The sequence below is a fragment of the Hippoglossus hippoglossus genome, chromosome 21, assembly GCF_009819705.1.
Source record: "Hippoglossus hippoglossus isolate fHipHip1 chromosome 21, fHipHip1.pri, whole genome shotgun sequence".
NCBI lineage: Eukaryota > Metazoa > Chordata > Actinopteri > Pleuronectiformes > Pleuronectidae > Hippoglossus > Hippoglossus hippoglossus.
The window spans coordinates 14,487,956-14,509,891 of record NC_047171.1 but is presented as its reverse complement, the minus strand read 5'-3'; the positions used below and the strand labels follow the sequence as shown (position 1 = coordinate 14,509,891).

Below are 21,936 nucleotides of genomic sequence, written 5' to 3'. Positions count from 1 at the left end.
CCCCCCCCGCCCCATAGGAAGCAACCCAGGAGTTTAGAGCATTCCCCGTTCCGTGCTTGAACCTCGAGAATCATATCAAATTGGTGCCACAAGTAGATCCCCGTCTGCGCTGCTGAATGACTGATTGATGGTGGCCTATTTTTAATGCATTGTTAAATGTGTAATGCATGGAGACACTTTATAAAAGACCTGAGAGTGGGGAAGAAGGAAAACGAAGATGACAGAATGAGGTCAGGAGGAGACAGCGATGGGAGGAGGCGGGTTGTGGGGGGGGGGGGGGGGGGGGGGGGGGGGGGTAGCAGAGATGAGCACCTGATAGGTCTCCCTGTCACAGGACAAGGCAAGCACAAATAGGGGGCTGCTCCTCCAGCTTATGCTGCATCAGTTCACAAACATGCCTTGATGCCGTGTGCCGGAGTGATTGTAAAACGTCCCTCTCGTCTGAGTGGAGAAAACAAGTCTCGACGGTGTGTAAAGATTCAACAGTTCATTTGAATAAAAGCGTCTGACTCCTTGTGGTGTTTGTGGAGAGGTGCAATGATGACAGTGACATTTACTAAAGCTAATTAAAGTTTCAAGTCAACTCTTGTTTGTTGCTCATATTAAACTTTTGTCTTGTTCCATTATTGTCAAGCAGTATAAACAGAGGAGAAGCCTTATTTACACCCTAGTTAACAGAAACTGCTCTTTGCCTTTCAGTTGGAAATAAGACAGAAACACACGCTTGAAACTTTTTATTTTATTTTTATATTTCAAATTCAACCATGCATGTAAAAATGTAAATTCTGTTTTGTATGATGACTTCTTCACGTCGTCGCCATCGGGGGATGTGTTTGTTGCCCTAATCGCTCTTGGCACATCAAATAGAGAGCACAAGGAAATACTGGTTCCACGTCACATCACATCAGACCAGCAGGCTGCATCTTTTTCTACCTAATCGATTAGCTCTGCTTTCCTCGATGTACGAACATTAAACGGAGCGAGCGGCGGCTCGCATCAGGGTTTGGTTTGTTATTGTGAGGTATTAAAGGGGCGAGGATCAACATGATCCCTTTTAATTTTTTGTTGCGCGTATACATACGGTATCGTCTTCGTCAAAATACAAACATCGGATTGCATTTCAATTTCATCTTGTTTTTTAAGTTGTGCTGTAAAAGGCCGATTTGAGCCACACAATCAAAATGTGTTTGCTTTTGATTAGAGATGCCAAAAATATGTTAAATGCATATTGCCTGCTGTGCTACACATTTGAACACCTCTCTGTTCTGACTTAAGAGACACAGCGTCTCTGACTGGTTACAACAATGTTAAACATGTACATTTACGCTGCAGCTAATTGCATTTATGGCAATTTAGATGCCCTTTATTTGTGTTTGTACAGTTAAATATCTGTTACGGCGAATCCAAGGTTTACAAATTGCACCTACACATTTCGTTTGACACTTTCTGTCAAATATTAATTTGTGTCAAATGCAGTCAAGCGCTCCGGTGTCCTTTTGTTACTGTAAATGCCAGCAGATAATCAACAAATGGTGCAAGGCTATCATGTCCCCAGCAGTAAAAGCTCACAACTGCTGGATGACATTGACACAATCCGGCTCCGGTATCCAGAGGAGGGTGACGTCAGTGTCAACATTAGTGGGCGAGCGGATGGTGAGACCTTCTTTAGTAATCTCTGTACACACGCGGCTCAGATAGGGCTCCCCACAGTGCCGCCCAGACTCCCCAGACTGTGGATTTAATTAAACAGTGTGAAATTAATTAATCAGTCGAGTGGCAGGTAAAAGAACTTCTCGCCGGAGCTGCTCACACAACCAAGACAGGCATTTCATGTGCGCTGACAGTTATTAATTCGCTGTATGTTTTATTATAGTGTTTCTATATAGAGATGCTCAAATTCTGGGAGATTAAAAAAGCTTGGCATGCGAAAAGAGCCATGCAAATTATCAAAATAACAGCTCTCGAAAATCAAAGTGTAAACCTGTGTTTGATCTGTTCTATCAATTAATTAAAAAATTCACTTCTGTATAATAATGTGGTGCAAATTAGATGGAAATGAGATAAAATATTCATTTAGTTATCTGGGGAATCTGCCTGGAGGGCTTTTTAGTCTTCAGTCTGGCTCAAAATGCTGTCCATATGGCAATTATGTACAGTAGTGTTGCAGAAGGATTGGTCTGATGCCTACTGGCAGAGAGGAGCCTGCCTGTGACAAACTGCTGCTAGGATCTGATGTGAGTTGAGGGAGATAATGAGGCTGTTGTAAGCCTTAAGTATAGAGCCTGCCCCCGGGGTGGCATATCTAAGCACTCGGGCTCCCTCATTGTTGCATGTGCTGCTGAGGATTAAAAACACACTACTTTTTTTTTTCCTCATAAACTTTGTCAGTACTTCCTGTTACTCTTTGGACAACTTCTGCTTTCATGTGGCAAGCCTCTTGACATTGCTTTGTGGAGGAGATGTTTTTTCTCTCTCGCAGTGTGTCGATGTGAAGTCTTGATTTGATTCCGCTCTGAGCTATCTATAGCTCATTTTAAGCACTCCACCAGAGGATGTGTACGTTTCTGGGGTTCGTCCTAGGATGAGTGAACTTTTTTTTCTCAAATGTCATATTTTGTTGGGAAATCTTTTTAACATTGATCCCGTTGGCGTTTCTTTTCAAAAATCAAACTTCACTAACAGGCAGAGGAGAATGATGTGGGTGAGGCAGGATGATTTATGTTGTTGATTATGCCGTGTCCTTGCAGGGAGCTCATGCCTGCTGTGTAGTAAAAGATAACTGCCCACCTCCGGTGAGGAACTCTTGACATCCACTGCAGGTTGGATGCCTCCGCCGCTGTCACACATACAGCACGTCTCAAGACAAAAAAGGACACCATGCAACCAAGTGAAATATAAAGAAATCCCTGCAGTGTGCACAGACTAATGGAGTCTCCCAGGAGGATGGCTATAGTGCTCCATTACATAGAAAGTGTAATTCACTGAATGCGAGTAGGTGCGTCGACTATTCACAGTTTTAACTAAATGAAATAAACACAACAGAGATCTTTATACAATACCAGCAGGCATTTAATTAATGGCCATTTGGAGCCTGCATACTAAATAGGAGGGAGAGGGAGAGAGTGAAGCGGACACTCGAGCCAATGGCAAAGAAATTTCCGAGAGACCTGCAAATGGCAGGCAGAGTCAGACTTACTGGGCAGAGCTGCAAGTGGTCACTCAACCATGGGATTAAAAATCATTTAAGCCTTGTACCGAACCGTCCCCTCCCCCCCCCGTTTTTTCCGTCCCACCATGTTATTTCTGACCATTCGGGAGAAAAGACAAATACTCTGTGCCCGGCTTGTTACTGCCGGTGCAAAACTGCGGGTAACAGGTTTTTCACAACGCCAACATCTATAAACGTACTGCGGTGCTTTCTTGCAGAAAAACATAATGAGCTTGCCTAAAAGGGTTTCTGTGTTCTGGTTAAGGTGCAAAATGGACTGTCACTACTGTTTATTTCATTCATGTCGGGACGTAATGGAAAACACGCAATCAAATGTAGGACACGTTTACTAGAGTGGTTCACTTCACACTTCTATTCACACTTCTAATGCCTCTTGGGCAACTACAGGCAAATTCATGACAGGCTGTTGACGTATTCATAGGGAGCTCCAGCCAGTGCACGGGCTTGATTAGCCCAAATCCATGCTACACGAGATAAACCAGCAAGCTACGGCATCCCAGAAGCATTCTGCTCACAAAGTGTTTGTGTGCCATGGGGATGTTGGTGCAAAAGCTTTTGATTCAGTGGTCACCAGAGCACCAGAGCTCCCTGCCTGCCTTTGCTTGTTTTGATGGGCAATGATGAAAGCACAGGTGGATGCGAGAAAGCTCCCCCCGCTGCGGACTCCTCGTCTGTGGTTTCCTATTAGCGCAGGAGTGGAGGTTTGCAGTCTGGCTGCTGGGCACAGTGGGTCAGTGCTCACAGAGCTCTGTTTGTTCCCTGGCCTGCAGGGCTCCCAGGGTAAGCTTGGCTCCAGAGGGGAGACAAACAAAAAGGCACCACTGTCTCACACACTGAAGCTGCTCTCCGACACATTCGTCTTTTCTACTCGACGGGGGTACATTTCTCTTCTTAGGAGAGGAATTGTAAAAGGAAACAAGTTTTTTTTTTTTAGAGACAGGGCCTCGGGATAACAAAACTGCTGTTGTTCTGAGCTATGTGTTTTTTTCTCGGTTTAAATGCCATTTTGAGCTGTTGCTTGTGTTGATGTGTTTTCTTTCTCTCCCCCTTTTCGCTGTGTGCTTCTCATCTTCTTCTTCTTGCATAGACTCGGAGCTCTTTGTCTTTCGCTGCTGCATCAACGCATCCTGAGTGAAACCCAAGGAAAACCGCCGACAGCAACAGGCACATGACGCGTAATATTTAGATTCCAGCTCCAGTTGCTGACTTCAGAAGCCGACCTGTTGAAGTGAAACTGGTGCTGCTGAGACGTTTCTCAATTAATAAATCATTTCTAGGTAATCTCCTAACCACATATACACTGTGTTCCTGCGATTTCTGAAGACGAATTAATGTGTAGGAAACTCTTGTGGCTGCTGTTAGGTCAGCCACTGTTGTGCTGCAATCTGCAGTCCAAGTATAACTCCATTATTGAGAGGACTTTAAAATGGGAGCCGTGTGACACACAGCGGGATGATTTAGTTTAATGACCATGGCAGTGACAGCGCTGTGATGGAAATTGGACTCCCCCTGCACATTTACATCACTTGAGGGTACTTGGGGCTCTTTTAGCGGCTGCACTCCAGAGCATGAGCCATCAGGAGGTCCTGGATATGTCATGCTTGTCACCTTCCTTTAAGTGCATCTGCAGACGTGGGAGAGGGATTAATATTATATAGCCTACGGAAGCACAGAGGCCGTCTTATCAGCACTGCCGATGTGATAAGCACCTCTACCCCCATGAAAACCGGGGAAGATCTCCAAGCAAAGAGACAAGCATCTCTTTGTGTGTTTCAATGTGGTTTTAGTGGCAGATATGGTGCAATTTCACATCTGTTGTAATTTGATGTGCCTGGATCACCCCCTGTGAAATCGTCTTGATCGCAACATGGGTCCTTTCAATTATTTAGAAAGTTGGCATATGGCTTTGGAGATAGTAATCTGATTTCTTTTGATTTTGAGGTTTTCAGAATGGCTATGCCACAAGTCCCAATAGCAGCTGTGCGAGGAAAAAAAAAAAAAAAATAGAAAAGGAAAAAGCCTGTCTCTGTGATCGTGTTATTTGGAAGCATCGTCCCTCCTCCTCTTCTCATAGAGGAGAAAAAAAAAAAAATAACATTGATTTATTTATTTAATAAAAATGTCACTTTTGTGGAAATATTTTTCCATCATTGCCATGACACTCATCTCACATTACATCAATGCAGATGACAGTGTGCACAAATTGCATTGCCCTCAAACTGATTCTGAGCTGTGAATGTAAGTTATGGCAACCATTGCTGTCACTTCAGTTTTATCAGAAAAGCACCCTGTGGAACCATGGAAACAACATGTGATGCACACGCACACACTAACACACACACACACACACACACACACATTGGGTCTTCATGACTTCAGAGGACATTTCTGAGAGACCTAATCCAACCGTAACCTACATGCATTTCTAACCATTAACCTATTACTTTGACATTTAACGATTCATGTCCTGCAGGCGGGGGACTTGCTTTTTCTCCCCCCGTGACAAAGACAAGACCCCATAATGTGAGGGTGTAAACAGATTTAGGTCCCCACAACCTGAGTAACACCTAAACAACAAACACACACACACACACACACACGCACAGATGCACAAATACGCACACACACAAAATAAGCTACATCAAAGCCAGCATATACTGTAATTAGAATTTATTGAAGCCTATTCAGTCAGAAAAGGTACATGATCTGCCGAGCGCTTGGACTCAGTCCCACACCCTCCATTAAACACACTACAGTGCATTAAGCCGGCGTATTACAGGATGCAAAAAATGAATCATTTGTGAGCGTGTCGCTGCAAATAGGAATATGTCATTTATGTGTCCTGGTTTTACTGTAGCTATGTAAAGCAGCGGTGCAAGCCTACAAAGAGAAAGCAGCTGTTTCTATGTAACATCTATGTGTGAAATGTGTCGTACAGCCCGGATTAGGGCACAGATAATCATACATTCACGTAACAGGTGTAGCTCTGATGGTATTTACAGTCAAAGCCGGAAAATAAATAACCGCATCAAAGCTGAGAATGTAGAGATATTTCTTTCATCTTTGGGAGGAAAACAAGAAGCAATGTTCCCTCACAGATGTGGCGTGCTTTTCTCCTCACACAACACCCAAGATGCGAGCCACCCACCAGCGACAGGGCATAATGACTCGGCAGGCTACCTGGCACCCTCTGTAGTGGTAAGGCCAAGGCCAGTAGCCGCGCAGAGGCTCGCATATCCTCTGACAGTGAGTGTAGCTGCGTTGGCAATCCGAGCAGCAGATCCCCTGGTGGTCTAACATGGAGTCAAAGGTCACGGCGCCCTCCTCTCCGGCCGCTCCGCTGCGCTGCAGTTTGTGAAGCAGAGTTCATTTTGAAGAGCAGACTTTCTTTTTTCAACTTGAACTCACATTTGCAATTCAAATGTTGTCAAAAAAAAAAAAACTTCTCATCCTCTTAAAACACGTGACTCCGGCTCTCTCAGGCAACATGAATTTTTATAACCGGTGGGAATTTTCACTTTGGTTCGCGGCTGTTACACCCGGTGACCTGTGATTACAGTTACTAATGTGACACATCCCCAAACAGCAGCACCGGTGAAGACCCACCCCGCTGACTGGAGGAATAGATCCAGTTTAGCACGTTTCCACGCCGTGAACTTCTATTTCTGCGAGAATGCATTTTTAACAAGGCTGGCTCCTTGAGGATTTTATGCATTCATCTGTAAAAAGTGTTGACAAAACCGAGAAAACTTAACTTCTTAAATTAATGTTACTTCAGGGGTTGCTTCAGGCCTCGGTTTGTGCCCCTTGATAGTTAATCAGTTTACCAGCTCTGGAGTCTTGTTTATCACAAACAGCGTTGTTGACGAACTCGCTACTCACATGATAGGGGTTTTCAGGATTGTATGCCGACCCTGCCGTCGACTGAGCCCCCTCCTCCTCGTCTCCTTCCACCACTCTGGAGGCGTCGACCTCGGCGTGACTCACCGGGTCCCTCGCCTCGGCAGGCGCCTCCAACTCCTCCACGCTAAACTGCCGCTTGGCTCGCTGCGTGTCTCTCTTTCTCCTTTCCCCATCTGTTACGGCGGCCACGAGAGACGAGAGTATTGGGTCAACATCCACAAGACGACATACGTGTCCTCAGAGCTCAATCCCACATAGCTGGGTCTGTCTCAGGCGTCCTGAATAATTCAATCAGCAGCAGTGATATCAGGCACTCTTGCATATTTCAAGATCATTCTTTTTTAATAGACGACTGGTGCCTTCTTTTGGGTGCACGGCTCTAAATGTAGTTCATAATGTTTGAGATGTTCAGGTGCTTCACAAACTTCTCAGGCAAGACTGTGTCAGCGAGAATGAGGCGAGACAAAACTATGAAGAAATGTATGATGCATGGTAGCGGGATGTTTTTTCTATACAACCTGTGTGATGGAATGAATGAAAAAGGGGAAGATAAAGAGAAGACGACCTTTGGGGAAAGCAGGTTGGAGCCAGTAAATGGGAAGTTCACCACAAAGACCCAGAATCTTGTTGCTCAGAAAACTGGTGTCCGTCAGCGGCTGTCCTCCTGCGACCCAAACCAGGAACCCCTCGTCAAACCTCACTGGCATTAATTCATCCATCTGCAAAGAGAAAAATAAAGATAATATCATAGAAATCAGTGTTGACAGCAGCTGTGTTGTGCTGTGCTGTGTACGTACCAGGTCGAACATTAGCGTCTCTTTGTTGTGAGCTCCCACGTGTGGAAGGTTGGCTTTGATTTGAGATTTAATGTAGCACTTGTCACCTCCGAAGAAGCGAATTCCAGTAATCCCCTGCACCGAGTCACAGAGATGTTTACACTGACAGCTTCTATTTATTTATTTTTCCCGAGCACACACAGGAGAAATCTCCGCTGAACTAAACCCCAGGAAGAGAGAACAAGGACAAAACTCACTCACTATTTGAAAGTCATGAATCTCCACCGCTTCCCCGGCTCCGCTCCCAGTTTTGAATCTCTCCAGGTTGTTGTCGGAATCAATTTCCACGGAGCCCTCCCTCACCTCCCCATTGATGTTCATGCTGTAACGAACATTATAAACCTGGCAGCAATCACAGTGGAACGTTAAAATGACTGATTAGTGGAGTTATGTAAATCACACTGAGGGAAACACAAAAGACGTGAGATACAGAAGGAAAAAAAACAAAAAGCTTCATGCTACTTATTCCCCTGCTCTGTGTTTTTGATGTTTCTTCTCCAACAGAAATCCTGCATTAGCACACTGAGAATTTGAGTGAAGCGCCACAGGAGATGCTATTGCAGACCTTGATGGGGGTGTTTGCCCTACATGTGAGCTCATTAGGACACAAATAAACATAATTCTTACAGGATGGAGTGAGAGACCATTTATGAATTGTGTGTGTATATGTATTGTAGATCAAATTAAAGTGTAATCCTGCATTGTGTTAGTTATTTACAGGGAATCTCTGGTCTTAACCTGAATATCTCTTCTGACAATTTCCCACCAATGACATCCTGGCTTTTACCCTTTCCAATATCTGTTATTGCACCATGAAACTGCAGCATAGTCCTTGGACGCCACTCACATTTTTATCGCTGACTTTCCACAGGTAGAGAGCAGCCGCGGATGCACACAGCATCAACACGGCACCGACGATGAGAACCGCGGCGCCACATCTCAGGAGGCGACTGACCGGAGCAGAGGTGCCGGATGTGCTGTGTCCCTTAAAGTTCGCAGTGAGCAGAAGGAAGAAAATCACACCCGGCGAACAGCATCCAGGATAAAAGTAAAAACTCCTGGAAACCTCAACATTTGACAGTTTGCTACATGCCATGGGTGCCAATTGCATTTTGATTTAAACCAACAAAGCTCAATAGGCCTGTCTTACCAGAGGAGTGCAGTGTTCAAAACAGCCGTATCCATGAGTGGTATTATGGACTTTTTCCACAGTCTCTTCCATGCTGGCCTCTATAATCTCCTCTCTGGTACTGTTACCTCTCTTTGGAGAATCGGGCTATCCGACGGGAGGACTATGTAACGCCTGAGTGTGAATGACGTGCAGTTGATATAAATTCTTTGAGCTAAATTCTTCGTCTGAATGTTACCTGTAGGTGCAGGTTGCCTGAGGCGAGGTGGCCATCCTGTGGTACCAAACTAAAACCAGAGTTTTGGAGCAATTCACGGCTCATCGCAGATTGGCTGGCGTCGTGTTTTACAGGCAGCGGTTGGTTGAAAGATTGGTGTCTAACCTGAGAAGCGTTTTAATACTTTTTAGCCTCAAATAGTTTAATGTCAATCAGGATGACTTGCAGAAATTAATAAGGAGTATTAGGATTTCCTGTGCTGGTGAAAGGTCTCAGCAGTAATGAGCATTGCACTACCAGTAGTCAAACTCACCTGCAGAACCAAGGCTTCTCTGGTCTTCATATTCTTACAGTGTGCTGTACTGACTTGCAAAATCACACGTATTTACACACACACCGAAATAACTTTAATTGTGTAGTTCCTGATTTGAAAATGTGAGAAATTGTAGTTTTGTGGTCAAGGTTACTTGGTCCTTATCAGAATATAAAAGGAAGAAACACTGAAAGAAAAACACATTCAAACGTGCGACGCTGCTGTTGCTTGGAAACAGATAGAACGGCGTTTCTTTTGGATAATTGCGGAGCTGCGAGGCAATCAGAAAAGGTGAAGGGATTCTTTGACCTTTGAAATATGTAATTGTAACAGCATTTGATCAGAAATGGAGTATTTGCATGCAAATTGAGGCGACACAGTAACAGCATTGTGCACCACGAGCGGAATATGACATTGACTTATGCTTGCTATCAATTTAGCTGCGGAGCACCATTTGATTTATTGTGGCTCATAAGCCTTTAAGGCAAATTAAATGCATTCACTTGGCTAATTGAGGTTAGGCTGTGTCTTTTGTGAGCATTTCCTCAAGACAGTCCGATAACATTTGAATCCATGTAAGCCCAGATAACTGAACTGTTGTCGAAAAAGCAAAACAACTAGCTTTAATTTAAGCCGTTTATTTGTGTAACAATGTGACAAAATCTACCATAAACATGGTAATCCTTCATATTGATTGTTTTCCACTGCAGAGAGAAAGGCCCCATTCAGCCTCAGTGTCCATATAGGTCATGCCCCATAAATAATAATGCATGCTCTTGAAAAGTCATAATAAAATTTGTCTTTACACTGAATCATTATGAAAAATATATTATTAATGTACAAAATCTTGCATATTACACATGAGAAAATGAACAGTCTTACATGAGCCAAAGGACACATGACAAACTACAAAACACTGCAACAATCCAACATAGAGTCAGTTAAGATAAAAGTACTGTACAGTATAAAGAGTTCCATTTTTTTTTTTTCATTTTTAAGAGTTTGCATACTCCGGAATCGATATCTCGTCCGCTTCCTGTATTCTGGCCGGGGTCGGCGGGCCAACGAGAATGTAATCAAATTCCTGGTGTTGGACTTTTTCGTACACGCTCTGCAGCCCGGTGGGTTTGTTCACGTGAGCCGGGTAGTAGTTCTCCCTCCTGCTGTCCCGGGGGAGCGAAGCTGTCTTGGAGAACGTGGACAGGTGCGGCGCGCAGGCCAGGCTCGTGTTGGGCCTTGTGGCCGAGGGGCTCCAGCATCGGTCCGAGTGTCCCAGCACTTTGCACTCGCTCGTGCACGCCCAGAGACCTGCGGGAAACAACCAGATCAGTCATAATGCGACGGGATGCAATCTGTTGAGTGTGTGGCTTAGATTTAATCTTTACATACTTTCATTTGGCTCCAATCTGAATTCCTATTTTATTGATTTTCATTGTGCTTTTGTGATACTCACTGTTCATTGGCGGCGACTCCTTTTTGTGCACGTCCGCACTCAAGTCCGAGTCGCTGTCGTTGAAGTCGCTGTCCCCTTTCCCACTGTCCTTGCCGCTGATGTGAGGATCTCTTGCTGAGATTGTTGTGAAGGAATTACCCTTCCATATCGTTATGGGCCTGACGGTTTCCTTCCCATATCCTGGCAACGTAGAATAACCCTGCTAGCACAGACAGAAAGTTGCAGAGATTTATGAGTCAAACTGCAAAAAAGTCACCCGCAGTATGTGACAAACTGTGAAATATCTCTGAAAAAAATAATAATAACGTACCTTTAATTTACCCTCCGTCACCCTGCTGTTTGACTCAAAGATGCCTGCTGTCTGCCTGCCATCTTCGCAGCCTGTGTCTGTTGTGTTGCTGTTGGCCAACTGCGGCTTCTCTGGAAATGGATGGGCATCAAACACTTTCCCTTTGTGGTTGGCAATCACTGAATCGATGTGCCCGCTCTCCACTTTCTCCACGTTGGGCATGTCTTCTTTTTCATCGCACCCCCTCTCCCTCGTCTCTTTCCTCCTGCGGCTGCAAATGGTTGTAATGAGAATGATAGCCAGCAGGAGGAGAGAGCAGCTCCCTGCCAGTACAATGATTATGGCTATGGACATGTCCCATTCAAAGAGCTCCTCGCCACCATTGGGGGCGAAGGAAGGCAAGCTCGGGAGGGTCCCTTCTATAAAGCTCAAATGTATAATGGCTGTGGAGGTGAGTGCGGGGGTTCCATTGTCACTGACCGCCACCGTGACTTTGACATTGTCTGTGAGATCATATGTCAGCTGTCTGCTCACGTGCACCTTCCCTGTCTCCTTGTTGATGGAGAAGCCCAGGTGCCCCCCCTCTGTGATTTTATAGGACAGCTGTGCGTTTATGCCCTCATCGGCATCTGTGGCCTTTATCTGGGTTACCACATAACCCGCAGGTGCATCTTTGGGCAGGAACACCTCAGCAGAGCCTTTGTAAAGCGGGGGCTCGATGATGGAGGGCTGGTTGTCATTTTGATCAACTATCTTTAGCCGGACGACAGCTGTGCTCTGCAGCTGTGGTGACCCCCCGTCGCTGGCTTGGATGTGCACGTCCAGCACTTTCATCACCTCGTAATTAAAACTCCTCAGTGCGTATATGGAGCCAGACACCGAGTTAAGAGACACAAAGGTGTTCACCGGGGAGCCCATGATGACGCTGTCCACGAGCCTGTATGTGATCTTGCCATTGTTGCCCAGATCCGCGTCGCTGGCCTCCACCGTGGTGATGTACGCGCCCGGGGCGTTGTTCTCCACCACGGAAACTTCGTACACAGCCTTCGCAAAGTGAGGGGCGTTGTCATTCACGTCGGTGAGCCTGACGGTGTACTGGGTGATCTTCCTCAGCGGGGGCGACCCAAAGTCCTCGGCCATGACCGTCAGGTTGTACTCGCTGATCCTCTCCCGGTCCAGGACGGCCGCGGTCACTATCATGTAGCTGTCCTCGTACGCCTGGCGCAGCTTGAAGTGGTCGTGGCCGAACAAGGTGCAGTGGACCTGGCTGTTCACACCCGAGTCCCTGTCCAAGGTGCTGATCAGCGCCACCAGGCTGTCCCTCTCCGCCGCCTCGCTGATGTGCGCGATGCCCGTGGTGATGGAGGTCATCGGGGTGATGCTGATCTCCGGGGCATTGTCGTTAACGTCGGTGACGTGGATGATGATTTTGCACACGGAGGGGGTCGGGTTGGCTCCCAGGTCGGTCGCCTGCACGTCCAGCTCGTAGGTGCGTTTGTCCTCGAAATCCACGGGGCTCCTGAGAGTCAGGCGGCCCGATTTACTATCCACGTGGAAAAGTTCTCGGATCTCGCGGGGGACCTGTTTCCCGAACCCGTACACCACCTCCCCGTTCGAACCCTCGTCCGCGTCCACTGCGTTCAGGCTCAGGATGACTGTGCCAACCGGTGCGTCCTCGGGCAAACTCACCGAGAAGCTGTTCTGGTCAAAAACGGGGCTATTGTCGTTAAAGTCCGTCACTCTGATGTTGATCTTTGTTGACCCCGATCTGTGCGGGTTCCCTCCGTCCGTGGCCACCAGCTCCACGGTGTATGACGCCTGAGTCTCCCTGTCTAGCTCCTTCATTAGCACCAATTCCGCATATTTAACCCCATCCGCTCTCAGGAGCACGTCAATGGTGAAGTGACTGTTGACGGAGATCTGGTAGCTTTGGATGTAGTTTGACCCGACGTCTGCGTCCGCGGCTGGGTCCAGAGGGACCCGGGACCCCACCGCTGCGTTCTCCGAGATATCCACTATGGACTCCCTGCTCGGGAACTCCGGAGAGTTGTCGTTGATGTCCTTCACCTCCACCTCGACGTGGATCAATTTGTAGCGCTCTTTGGAGAAATTCACCACGTCAAAAGTGATGAGGCACTGTGGAGTGTGTCTGCACATCCTCTCCCGGTCGATGCGCTCCACGACGGTGAGCTGCCCGTCGCTTTCCCGCACCCTGATGAACGAGTCGTTGAATTGTTTCATCATCCTAAAATTGGTCTTGGAGGAGTGAGACGGACTCAAGGACATGTCCTTGGCGAGGTTTCCAATGACCGTGCCCGGCGCGTCCTCCTCATTGGTCTGGTATCGTATAGTATTCCCGTCGCCCTGTGCCACCGAGGCGAATACAAACTGATGGATGGAAAACATAATAATCCACCGGTACCAATAAGTTATAAATCTCCCCCGCATCATCTTCGCGGTGATCTTCCCCTCGGTGGGCAGCCTCATTGTGTGCGCAGCCGACGAGACCTCTGGCTCTCCATGCAGCCCCCGCCTGTACCAACTGAGATGTGCTGAAAGTGAAAGTTACTCGCTCCTCTTGCGCGCAGCCAGTCAGACACGCTTGTTGCCTCGCCTCCGACACAGCTCCAAATTCTGCCGCGGCGGGGGGTTTATACGGCTCCTCATGCTAATGAGACCAAGTGTGGCCAATCCCTCACTTTAGAATTAAAAATACCCTCTTATGAAAAAAGAGCTATAAGCCTGTTTTTAGAGGAAAGTTGCTCAAATATGAAAAAAAGGCGCAGGGAGATATGGCACCGCTTGGAGATAGTCCCTGCACTCTTTATCGTCTCGCCACAGCCATTACCGAGTGATGGTTTTATTTAGCAAAGCTCCCCTTTTCGTTCTTTTGATGTCTAGGTTATTGTCTGTTGAGCGTGCAAGTGCAAGAGTAGGTGTGCGTGTGTACGCGTGCGTGCGCTCGCAAAGAGCGTCTCAGTTGTTTTTGGAGAGCTGCTCATTTGAGAACAGCTTAATTATCTTCCACTCGCTCTGAAGTGATGCTGGATCAATCTCTTGATATAACAATAGCAGACTGTTTTTCGTGGTTTTATCCCCCGGAACAGAAAGACAATGTCTGTATCCACCAATTAAATTGTTTAACCGGATAAGAGCAGATGAGAAATGTATCAGAAGAGATTTTGAAGAGATAAGTTCTCTCAATTTCGAGATCAAGAGATTGTTTATCTTTCCAAATTCAAGTTGAGACCTCAACTCCATCTCCCCCTGATTCATGGGAAACATATTGAAAAGTAATAAATGTTTATCTGCGGGGTTTAAACAACAACCCCCCCACTGTGAAGGCACAGCCTGACTCCCAGCTGCTATGAATTTCAAATACCTTTAAATTCAACTTGGACTCGGTGCTCTGTGATATTACCATTTATTTCCTGCACCCTTTAATGCATGGATTAACACGAAGATTGGAATCTCCATATGGCCTCACCAATGTAGACGGCGGCGTCCACATATGCAGTACTTTCTTGAAGTTTTAGTTTCAGGTCGAGCTTTAGTCCCAATTTACTGCTATTATACGTTTTAGAGGATAACTGTAGATAATATTTGAGCAGTAATTCTGAAAGTAGTAAGGGGAAGAGACTTTTCCCTTTTCAACATGACAATAGTCCATGAAGAAGGATTTCTGAGTATGTTGTGGAAGAGCTGCACTAGTCTGCAAGAAGCAATCATCTCCGCCCTGTAGCACTGAATGAATCTGGAATCCTGAGATGACCTCATCAGCTAGTATCAGCGCCCGACCTCACCAACCTCTGCAAGAGAAAACCTCTGCATGTAGGATCCCCAGTCCTGTAAACTATCCTTTCCATGAGGCTGAGGGTGTTTGAGACAGATTGTTTACTCCAATAGTTTTGGAATGACATGTCCCAAAACCATTCAATGAGCTGTTCGCATATACTTTGTTCAGGTGTCCACTGACTTTTGGCTGTGTAGTGAACCATGCATGTCAAAGGTTGGACATAAACACCACAGCCTGTGTAACTGGTGGAGTCAATGTCTGTGCTGCGATTTGTTAGATGGAAGCGCTGGACCCCGTTTATTCTGACAAACCAAGCGTAAAAAACAAATCTTCAGATTGATCAATCTTTACATATGTGGAGCAACACAAATTAAACATCAGAGGTAGGTTAGCATATGATAGCATGACTTTCAACTGACAAAAAAAGAGAAGCCAACATGCAAAAACTGTGAGACACACCCTTACAAGGAGGTGTTCCCCATAGTGGACGTGTGGGGAACAGGACTTCAAACGTTCCACAATACACAATGCAGGCCTGTGCATGCCACTATGTGCAAATATTTTGTCTAATTATAACAATAAAATGAATTAAAATGCACATTGGATTCCTTGACACATAATGCTGCTGTATGTTTGCATTGTCGCATCTGTACGGTCAACACTAGCACAGTCGCTCGCCACTTATGCTGCAGGAATCCTGACTATAGCAACATATCCACAGATTTTCTTGTAATTTTGTGTGTGCACAGTTTAAACAGTTTCAAACCTGTGATAAGCTAATTTCCTGTTTTATTTGTTATTTTTTGTCTTATTTAGTTTCCAAAAAATGTGTGTGCTTGCCCTGCACTTCCTTCTTTTCAGATGTTCTGTCAAACCTCTACTGAAGCTTATAAGATTTGTCTGAGTGAATTTTATTCGCCGGAAATAATTATTACTTTTTTGCACCTCTTTGTTCTGCTGGAAATCGCAGTGTATGAATGTTCTTTCACCCAGTACCTTAAGTGGAATCTGCCAAACAATTTATCTCTTAATATGAACTTCTCCAGCAGAGTGGAGGAGAGCTGTTGGAATAGATGGGCGTGTTTTGCTCTCATGAATTGATTAGTCCACAGGGAGCTTTGTCTACAGCACTGAAACAGTAACACAGGACTAACCATGTAAATACTCATCGGACTCACTATGAAAAGCTTCCAGAATCCGACTGAAATCCTGGAGGCTGCAGTGAGGTTGTGTTACAGTGTGCAGGGGTTAATACATGTTCTGAAATGTCAAGATTCCCGGAGTTCAGCCGCTTCATAATTCAGTGTCCCCATCCCTAATCCTTTGTGTTATAGATATGGGGACTGTACAGTACGTTCATGCAACTGAAATGTACGGAAAGTATTTATCTACTCGTCTTCTATCTACTAATTCCAGAAATGCTTCTGTCTGTGTGGAACGTCTATCTCGAGAACTGTTCATCTTATCATATTCACGCTTGACATGTGTATAGTTAAGGCTCTAAAGTGCAGTTTCAAATTTCATCCAAATTGGACATGTGATACTTTCCATATTGATGCAATTTTGAATAAACAGCAAACAACATAAGTGACATCATCGATCATGACAACAGCACGTTCTCGACAACGACGACTGATTCTCTGAACTTTGAATAAACGGGTGAACGGTCACTTTTACAGTTTCACAAAGAAAAGCTGCAATCAGCATCACCACAGTCCAAGCACACGGCTCATCCCACACACGCAGGTTTACAACGGGCACTGCACTCGTTTTATAAAGCAGTTGAATTGTTTTGGTGTGATAGTTTTGCAGCTGTTTTGGTTCACTGTCACTGATCTCATTTCCACATGCAACAGACAAAGGTTTTCACCCCAAAAAAAATCTCATCTGCCCAACTGTGCAATGTCTGTACCTCATTAAATGACCAGTCGATAGTTGTGAAGACACAACTTCAAACTGCAAAATGTGACCTCATAGCAGGGACAGGAAGGAGGAAAAGTCCGGGTAAAGTCGATAGTTAACCCGTCTCCCGAGGCCGTGAATGTCTGCACAAAAATTAAGATAACAATTTACAATGTCACATCAAATTTATACGAAGCGAGCGTTTCACATCCGTTTGAATGCAGATGTGTCGGGGCGACGTCGTAACGCACCTTTACTGCAGCACAGGGAAGCGCTGGGCCCACCGAGGATGGTTCATTAAACAGGTTTCCAAACAGATGTTTCCTCTTTCAGCTCAATTCCGAGCCACATTACGTGGGCAGATTTTTTCCCTCTAATGAGAACAAAGGTGATCATAGATTCAGTGTGGGCGATTCTCTTTGGATTACATTAAACCGGGTCAAATGGCTGCGCTGATGGATGGATTATCACACCACAATACAGCATTAGTTTTTGAACTGGGACGCGGAGGAGTTTATGTGAATTTATGATAAGTAAATGGTTGTTTATGGTTTGCGCGAGGTTCTTTAGCAGATGGTTGTTTTCATTGCGTTGTGCAAATTTCACGGTTTGTTGTGGCTCGATTTGCATAGTACATGTAATTGTGTTGTTTGATGGTCTGAAATGTGATAGTGGATGTTTTGGTTTTTTGTTGTGTTTTTTCACATCAGTGGATTTTCCGCTCGTTATGACCTGCCGGGGGTTCAAGCTTTTTATTTTTTTACATGAGTTTCACATCAACAGTTAGAGATGATAATAACACAGAGAGCAGAGTGTGATATCCCCCCCCTCAAAAAAAAAAATATATATATATATTCTAATAGATGAGCTCAAGGTCGCTTCTCCTGGAAGACTTAACTCTGCATCGCAGGCTTTCAATCCAAGCTAGATTTTATATTCATATTGTATTTCATTTCATATCTTTTGTGGTATTTCGTCAAAATAGTTTCTTCTTACAGTGAAATCAACCAACTATCACTATCATCAATCTTAAAAAAGACATCTTCATGACGCTTATGAAAAATCGTGACTGTGTTTTTTGTGATTAATGCAGTATAATTGTGCCGAGTGTTGCCATTTTCATGAAAGTTACGGGCGTATTATTCACAGCCTCAAACAGATTCTCCAAGAGAGTGAAGGAAGAAAGTGGCAAATGGAAAATGTATGAGAAGAGGGGGAAAAAAAACTGTTGCAGGGGAAGATATTTTGAATTTACTGTTGGCCCACAGACACAATTCCATATTTAATGGGATTGTAAATGCATTCAGTTTCAAGGGATGCCTTTGCATTTTAAGTTCTCTAATCACTCCGGTCCATAATATGCCTGAAGAAATGCCATGATAGACTGCGTTTGTGGAAGGCACTTAGCTCCGCATTCTTTTACAAAGATTAGAAATCAGAGGCAAATTACAGTGTGGTGAGGCTCAGCTCGACGGAATATTGCTCTGGTGGGAGATCGCTCGCCTTAAGAACTCACAACTCCGTGTCTTTGAGATGCCAGACTCGCTGCTCTCTCCCTCCGTCGCTCTCTCTCTCTCTCCTTCTCTTTGTGTTCCCCGACAGTTTCTCTGCCCATGTTGTTAACTTGACAGTAAAATATGACACTCGAGTTACGTTTCAGCAAGCGGGCTTTCCGACACATCGGCAAAGGAGATTAACGCGTTTTCAATCAAGTTTTTCGTTCTTGCTCAGGAGGAATTGTTAAATCAATCAACAATTTGGGGGGAAACGCGCTTTTTCACTTCCTTGCCCTAGAGATTGAGAATGAGATTTGCATGTCTGTGTGTAAATAAGCAGACAGTTGGCTTACCTTAAGACAAAAGGATTTAAAAAGGCCAGGCTCTGTCTACAGTGCTGCTGGCGTCTGTCTTTTCTAAACAGTTTTTCACGCTGCGTTCAGACATGCACTGAACTCCGGCCATTTTCTGGCAAATGTCCGAGTCAGTTGCTCTGGACGTTGTCCCTGAACTTTCCTGCCAACCCTCATGGTAAAATGTCCGAGTGAGCCCAGGGAACACAGCAGGAAAATGTCTGGAAAATTCCCAGCGAGAAAGACTACACATTTGTAAAGAATACAAATGTCTCAGGATGAAAGAGAGGTGCCGAACACGAAAAACAAGATTCGAGAGCTTTTAGAGATAAAAGGCACGACGCTGGTGTCGATGTGCTGTAAACAAAACCACGTGATCTCCGCAGCGGAATGTATTTCATCTTCCGCCTCCTGCTCTTGATGCATTTCTGACAGGAGGCAAAAACCGAAAACAAAAAAAGAATACAAATAACTTGGATGGGATGAAAAAGACGTGCCGTGCACATAGAAGACGACGACGATGTCAACTTGGAAAGACGACAAGATTCGAGAGCTTTTGGAGATAAGGGCCTATGTCAGTCAATGTGCTATAACCAAAAAAACATGTGATACCCGCAGCGGAATTGATTGTTCGGGACATTTTCCTGTTGTTTTGAACATGTCTGACCTGGACAATCTCCTGCTGCCTTCTTCATGCATGAGAGGCAAACTCCAGAAAACGTCCAAACCCCATTTTCTGGACATTTTCTGAAAATGGCGTAAAATACTGTGTTCACGTCTATGTGTAAATAAGCAGACGGTTATCTGGGCTCAGAACAAAAGGGGGAACAGCGAGCCAGACTCGGCCCACGTGAACAAAGTCAGAACGCTGTTTTTCCTCCAAACTGTTATTTAGATTTGGCAGCTGAAAGGATTTTCTTTTCCATCTGAGATAACATGGTAATGGGGTCACCATCGCCTCCCATTATAGCCGTGTCCTTTGTCCCCCTCTGGTATCTACATATGTTGACCTGGTCCGCGTAATTGCCCCATTGTGTTGTCAGAAGTGACACACTTCACAGGGCTTTAACCTTCACTTGCAGGCTGCGTTTAAACACGCTGTACTCTGCTACTGTTCTCAACGCCAGCCTTTGAAGTCAATTTTACTCACCAAAGGGAGAGATCAGGACATAAAAAAGTCTGTGGTTTATAAGGGGGGAAAAAAAGATTGGCTGAGTTTTATAGACCAGATACGAGAGGCACTTTGGATCGTCCTGGCTTATTATGGGCTGTTGAAATACGTTTCTTCAAAACACCCTTTTAAATACAGGCTGTGAAATCTCCGATGGCCGCGGATCCCAGAGGCAACATCAGATCTTTTTGTTCTGAAGATGGTCTCCGCTGATTAATTCAAACATCAAAAATAAAACTCTGGTGTTTTCGTATGCGCGGGTAAAGCCTCCGACGTCACATGGGGGTTTCAAACCTCATCGGAAGTCTTAAACTCAGAGAGGAGCCAATGTTATGCTTTATTGATTCTGCTCCTGGAGTTCGGAGACAATAAGGCGAGTGAATATTTCATTCTCCCCTTTATGTTTGGACTGAGTGCTGTATCCCAGTGTTCGAGGTGTCTCACCAGACGTGTCCCACAGTAGACATAAACAAAGTTATTAGACGAGCGGCACAGGATTCAGAGGGATATTCAGCGCCAGTGAGCTCTGGAGCTCGATCCCGCAAATCAGACTGTCACGCATCATTGTTCTGTGGGGAGGATGGGCTGGTGTTTGACTTTGAATGTTACACTAGAGCTTCTGCACTCACCGGTGGCGAGTGGCAGTTTTTTTTTTTTTTTTAAATATTGTGTGAATTCAAATTAGAATTTATGGTTTGGAATGAAGTGGTGCACTATAGGTTTTGCATATTGAAGGCGGATCAACTTAAATATGTACAGTAAGTACTAAGCATTGTAGAAATTTAGGTCATCATTCTCAGGCAGCGAGATTTCTCCCTCTTTGTGTGTGTGTTTTTTAAGAGCAGGCAGCGTTACGTGCATGTGTGTGTGTAAGTGTTTATACGAGGGGGTTGGGGGGTATCTGTAATGCAGCAGGACCATCATGTCTCACATAATGCAGATGGAGGAAGCAGCTTCAACGTGTAGTGTTTTCTTGCCACGAGCATTAATATGGCTGCCTCTCCTCCATGCTGTTTTTGCTGCGAGCAACATGGTGTTTGAGGCGTGTGCTTCACGGGACTGGATGAGGTATAATTATGTAAATTGTATTCAAAGGAATCAGCAATAGCTCATGTGGAATGGATGTGTCAACAAGGTGTCCACGTTCACTGTGAGAATTTGCTAATTAAACATGACACCGTTTCTTCCTCAACACATGGGCCCGGTGAGACACTGTGGGATTTAGAAGAAGGAGGAAAAAAAAATACTCTGGTGTATGATGTATTTCAGGCTGAAAAATAATCTTCTTGGAGGGGGAGAGAAAAAAAAAATCGGCTTTCAGTTTGCTGCTGGAAGTGTAAAAAATCAGCTCCAGAGTTCACTACAGGACCATTAAACTTTGTACAGGTTGTTGACATGTGTGTAATGGAAGTGCCTTAACTTCAAACAGCCTGTCCACGCAGCAGCTTCTCTGATGCCCTCCCACACACACCGGGAGAGAGCCGTGATTTATTGCCCCCCCCCCCCCCCCCCCCCCCCCTTGTGTGTGTGTGTGTGTGTGTGTGTGTGTGTGTGTGTGTGTGTGTGTGTGTGTGTGTGTGTGTGTGTGTGTGTGTGTGTGTGTGTTTGATATCTTGCCTCAATGAAACGGCTTGTGCACACTGGTTCCTTATCCACTGAACTTGTGGACAAGACAGTGCGTGGTGAGGGGTGGGGGCGGGGGGGGCCAAGTTACTATTCCCTCAGCTTCCGGTTGTAGTCGAGGCACGTGACGTGGCGCAGGTTGAAACACCCGGAAAACACTTAATGACGGAGAGACAAAACGAAGCTTGAGAATGACACTCAAGCGGCGGTGGAGGAGAGGAAATGC

At 45.3% G+C, this 21,936-nt stretch overlaps 2 protein-coding genes across 3 annotated transcripts; both read right to left on the bottom strand.

Moving 5' to 3' along the window:
• Nucleotides 1-5,854: 5,854 nt before the first annotated feature.
• Nucleotides 5,855-9,190, bottom strand: cnmd (chondromodulin). Its single transcript, XM_034574210.1, has 7 exons — nt 9,119-9,190; nt 8,816-8,953; nt 8,170-8,310; nt 7,930-8,043; nt 7,698-7,851; nt 7,112-7,305; nt 5,855-6,574 (listed from the first exon to the last, which is right to left on the bottom strand). The coding sequence occupies exons 1-7, from the start codon at nt 9,188-9,190 to the stop codon at nt 6,347-6,349; spliced, it is 1,041 nt and encodes a 346-aa protein (XP_034430101.1). The 3' UTR covers nt 5,855-6,346.
• Nucleotides 9,191-10,249: 1,059 nt separating this feature from the next.
• si:ch211-199f5.1 (protocadherin-8) lies at nt 10,250-14,099 on the bottom strand. Of its 2 annotated transcripts, none has more exons than XM_034574779.1 (3): nt 11,391-14,099; nt 11,081-11,282; nt 10,250-10,935 (listed from the first exon to the last, which is right to left on the bottom strand). In XM_034574779.1, the coding sequence occupies exons 1-3, from the start codon at nt 13,854-13,856 to the stop codon at nt 10,622-10,624; spliced, it is 2,982 nt and encodes a 993-aa protein (XP_034430670.1). In that variant the 5' UTR covers nt 13,857-14,099; the 3' UTR covers nt 10,250-10,621. The 2 variants fall into 2 exon arrangements, with proteins under 2 accessions (XP_034430670.1, XP_034430671.1); XM_034574780.1 differs by having other exon boundaries at nt 11,081-11,279; nt 11,391-14,098.
• Between the last annotated feature and the right edge of the window lie 7,837 nt (nt 14,100-21,936).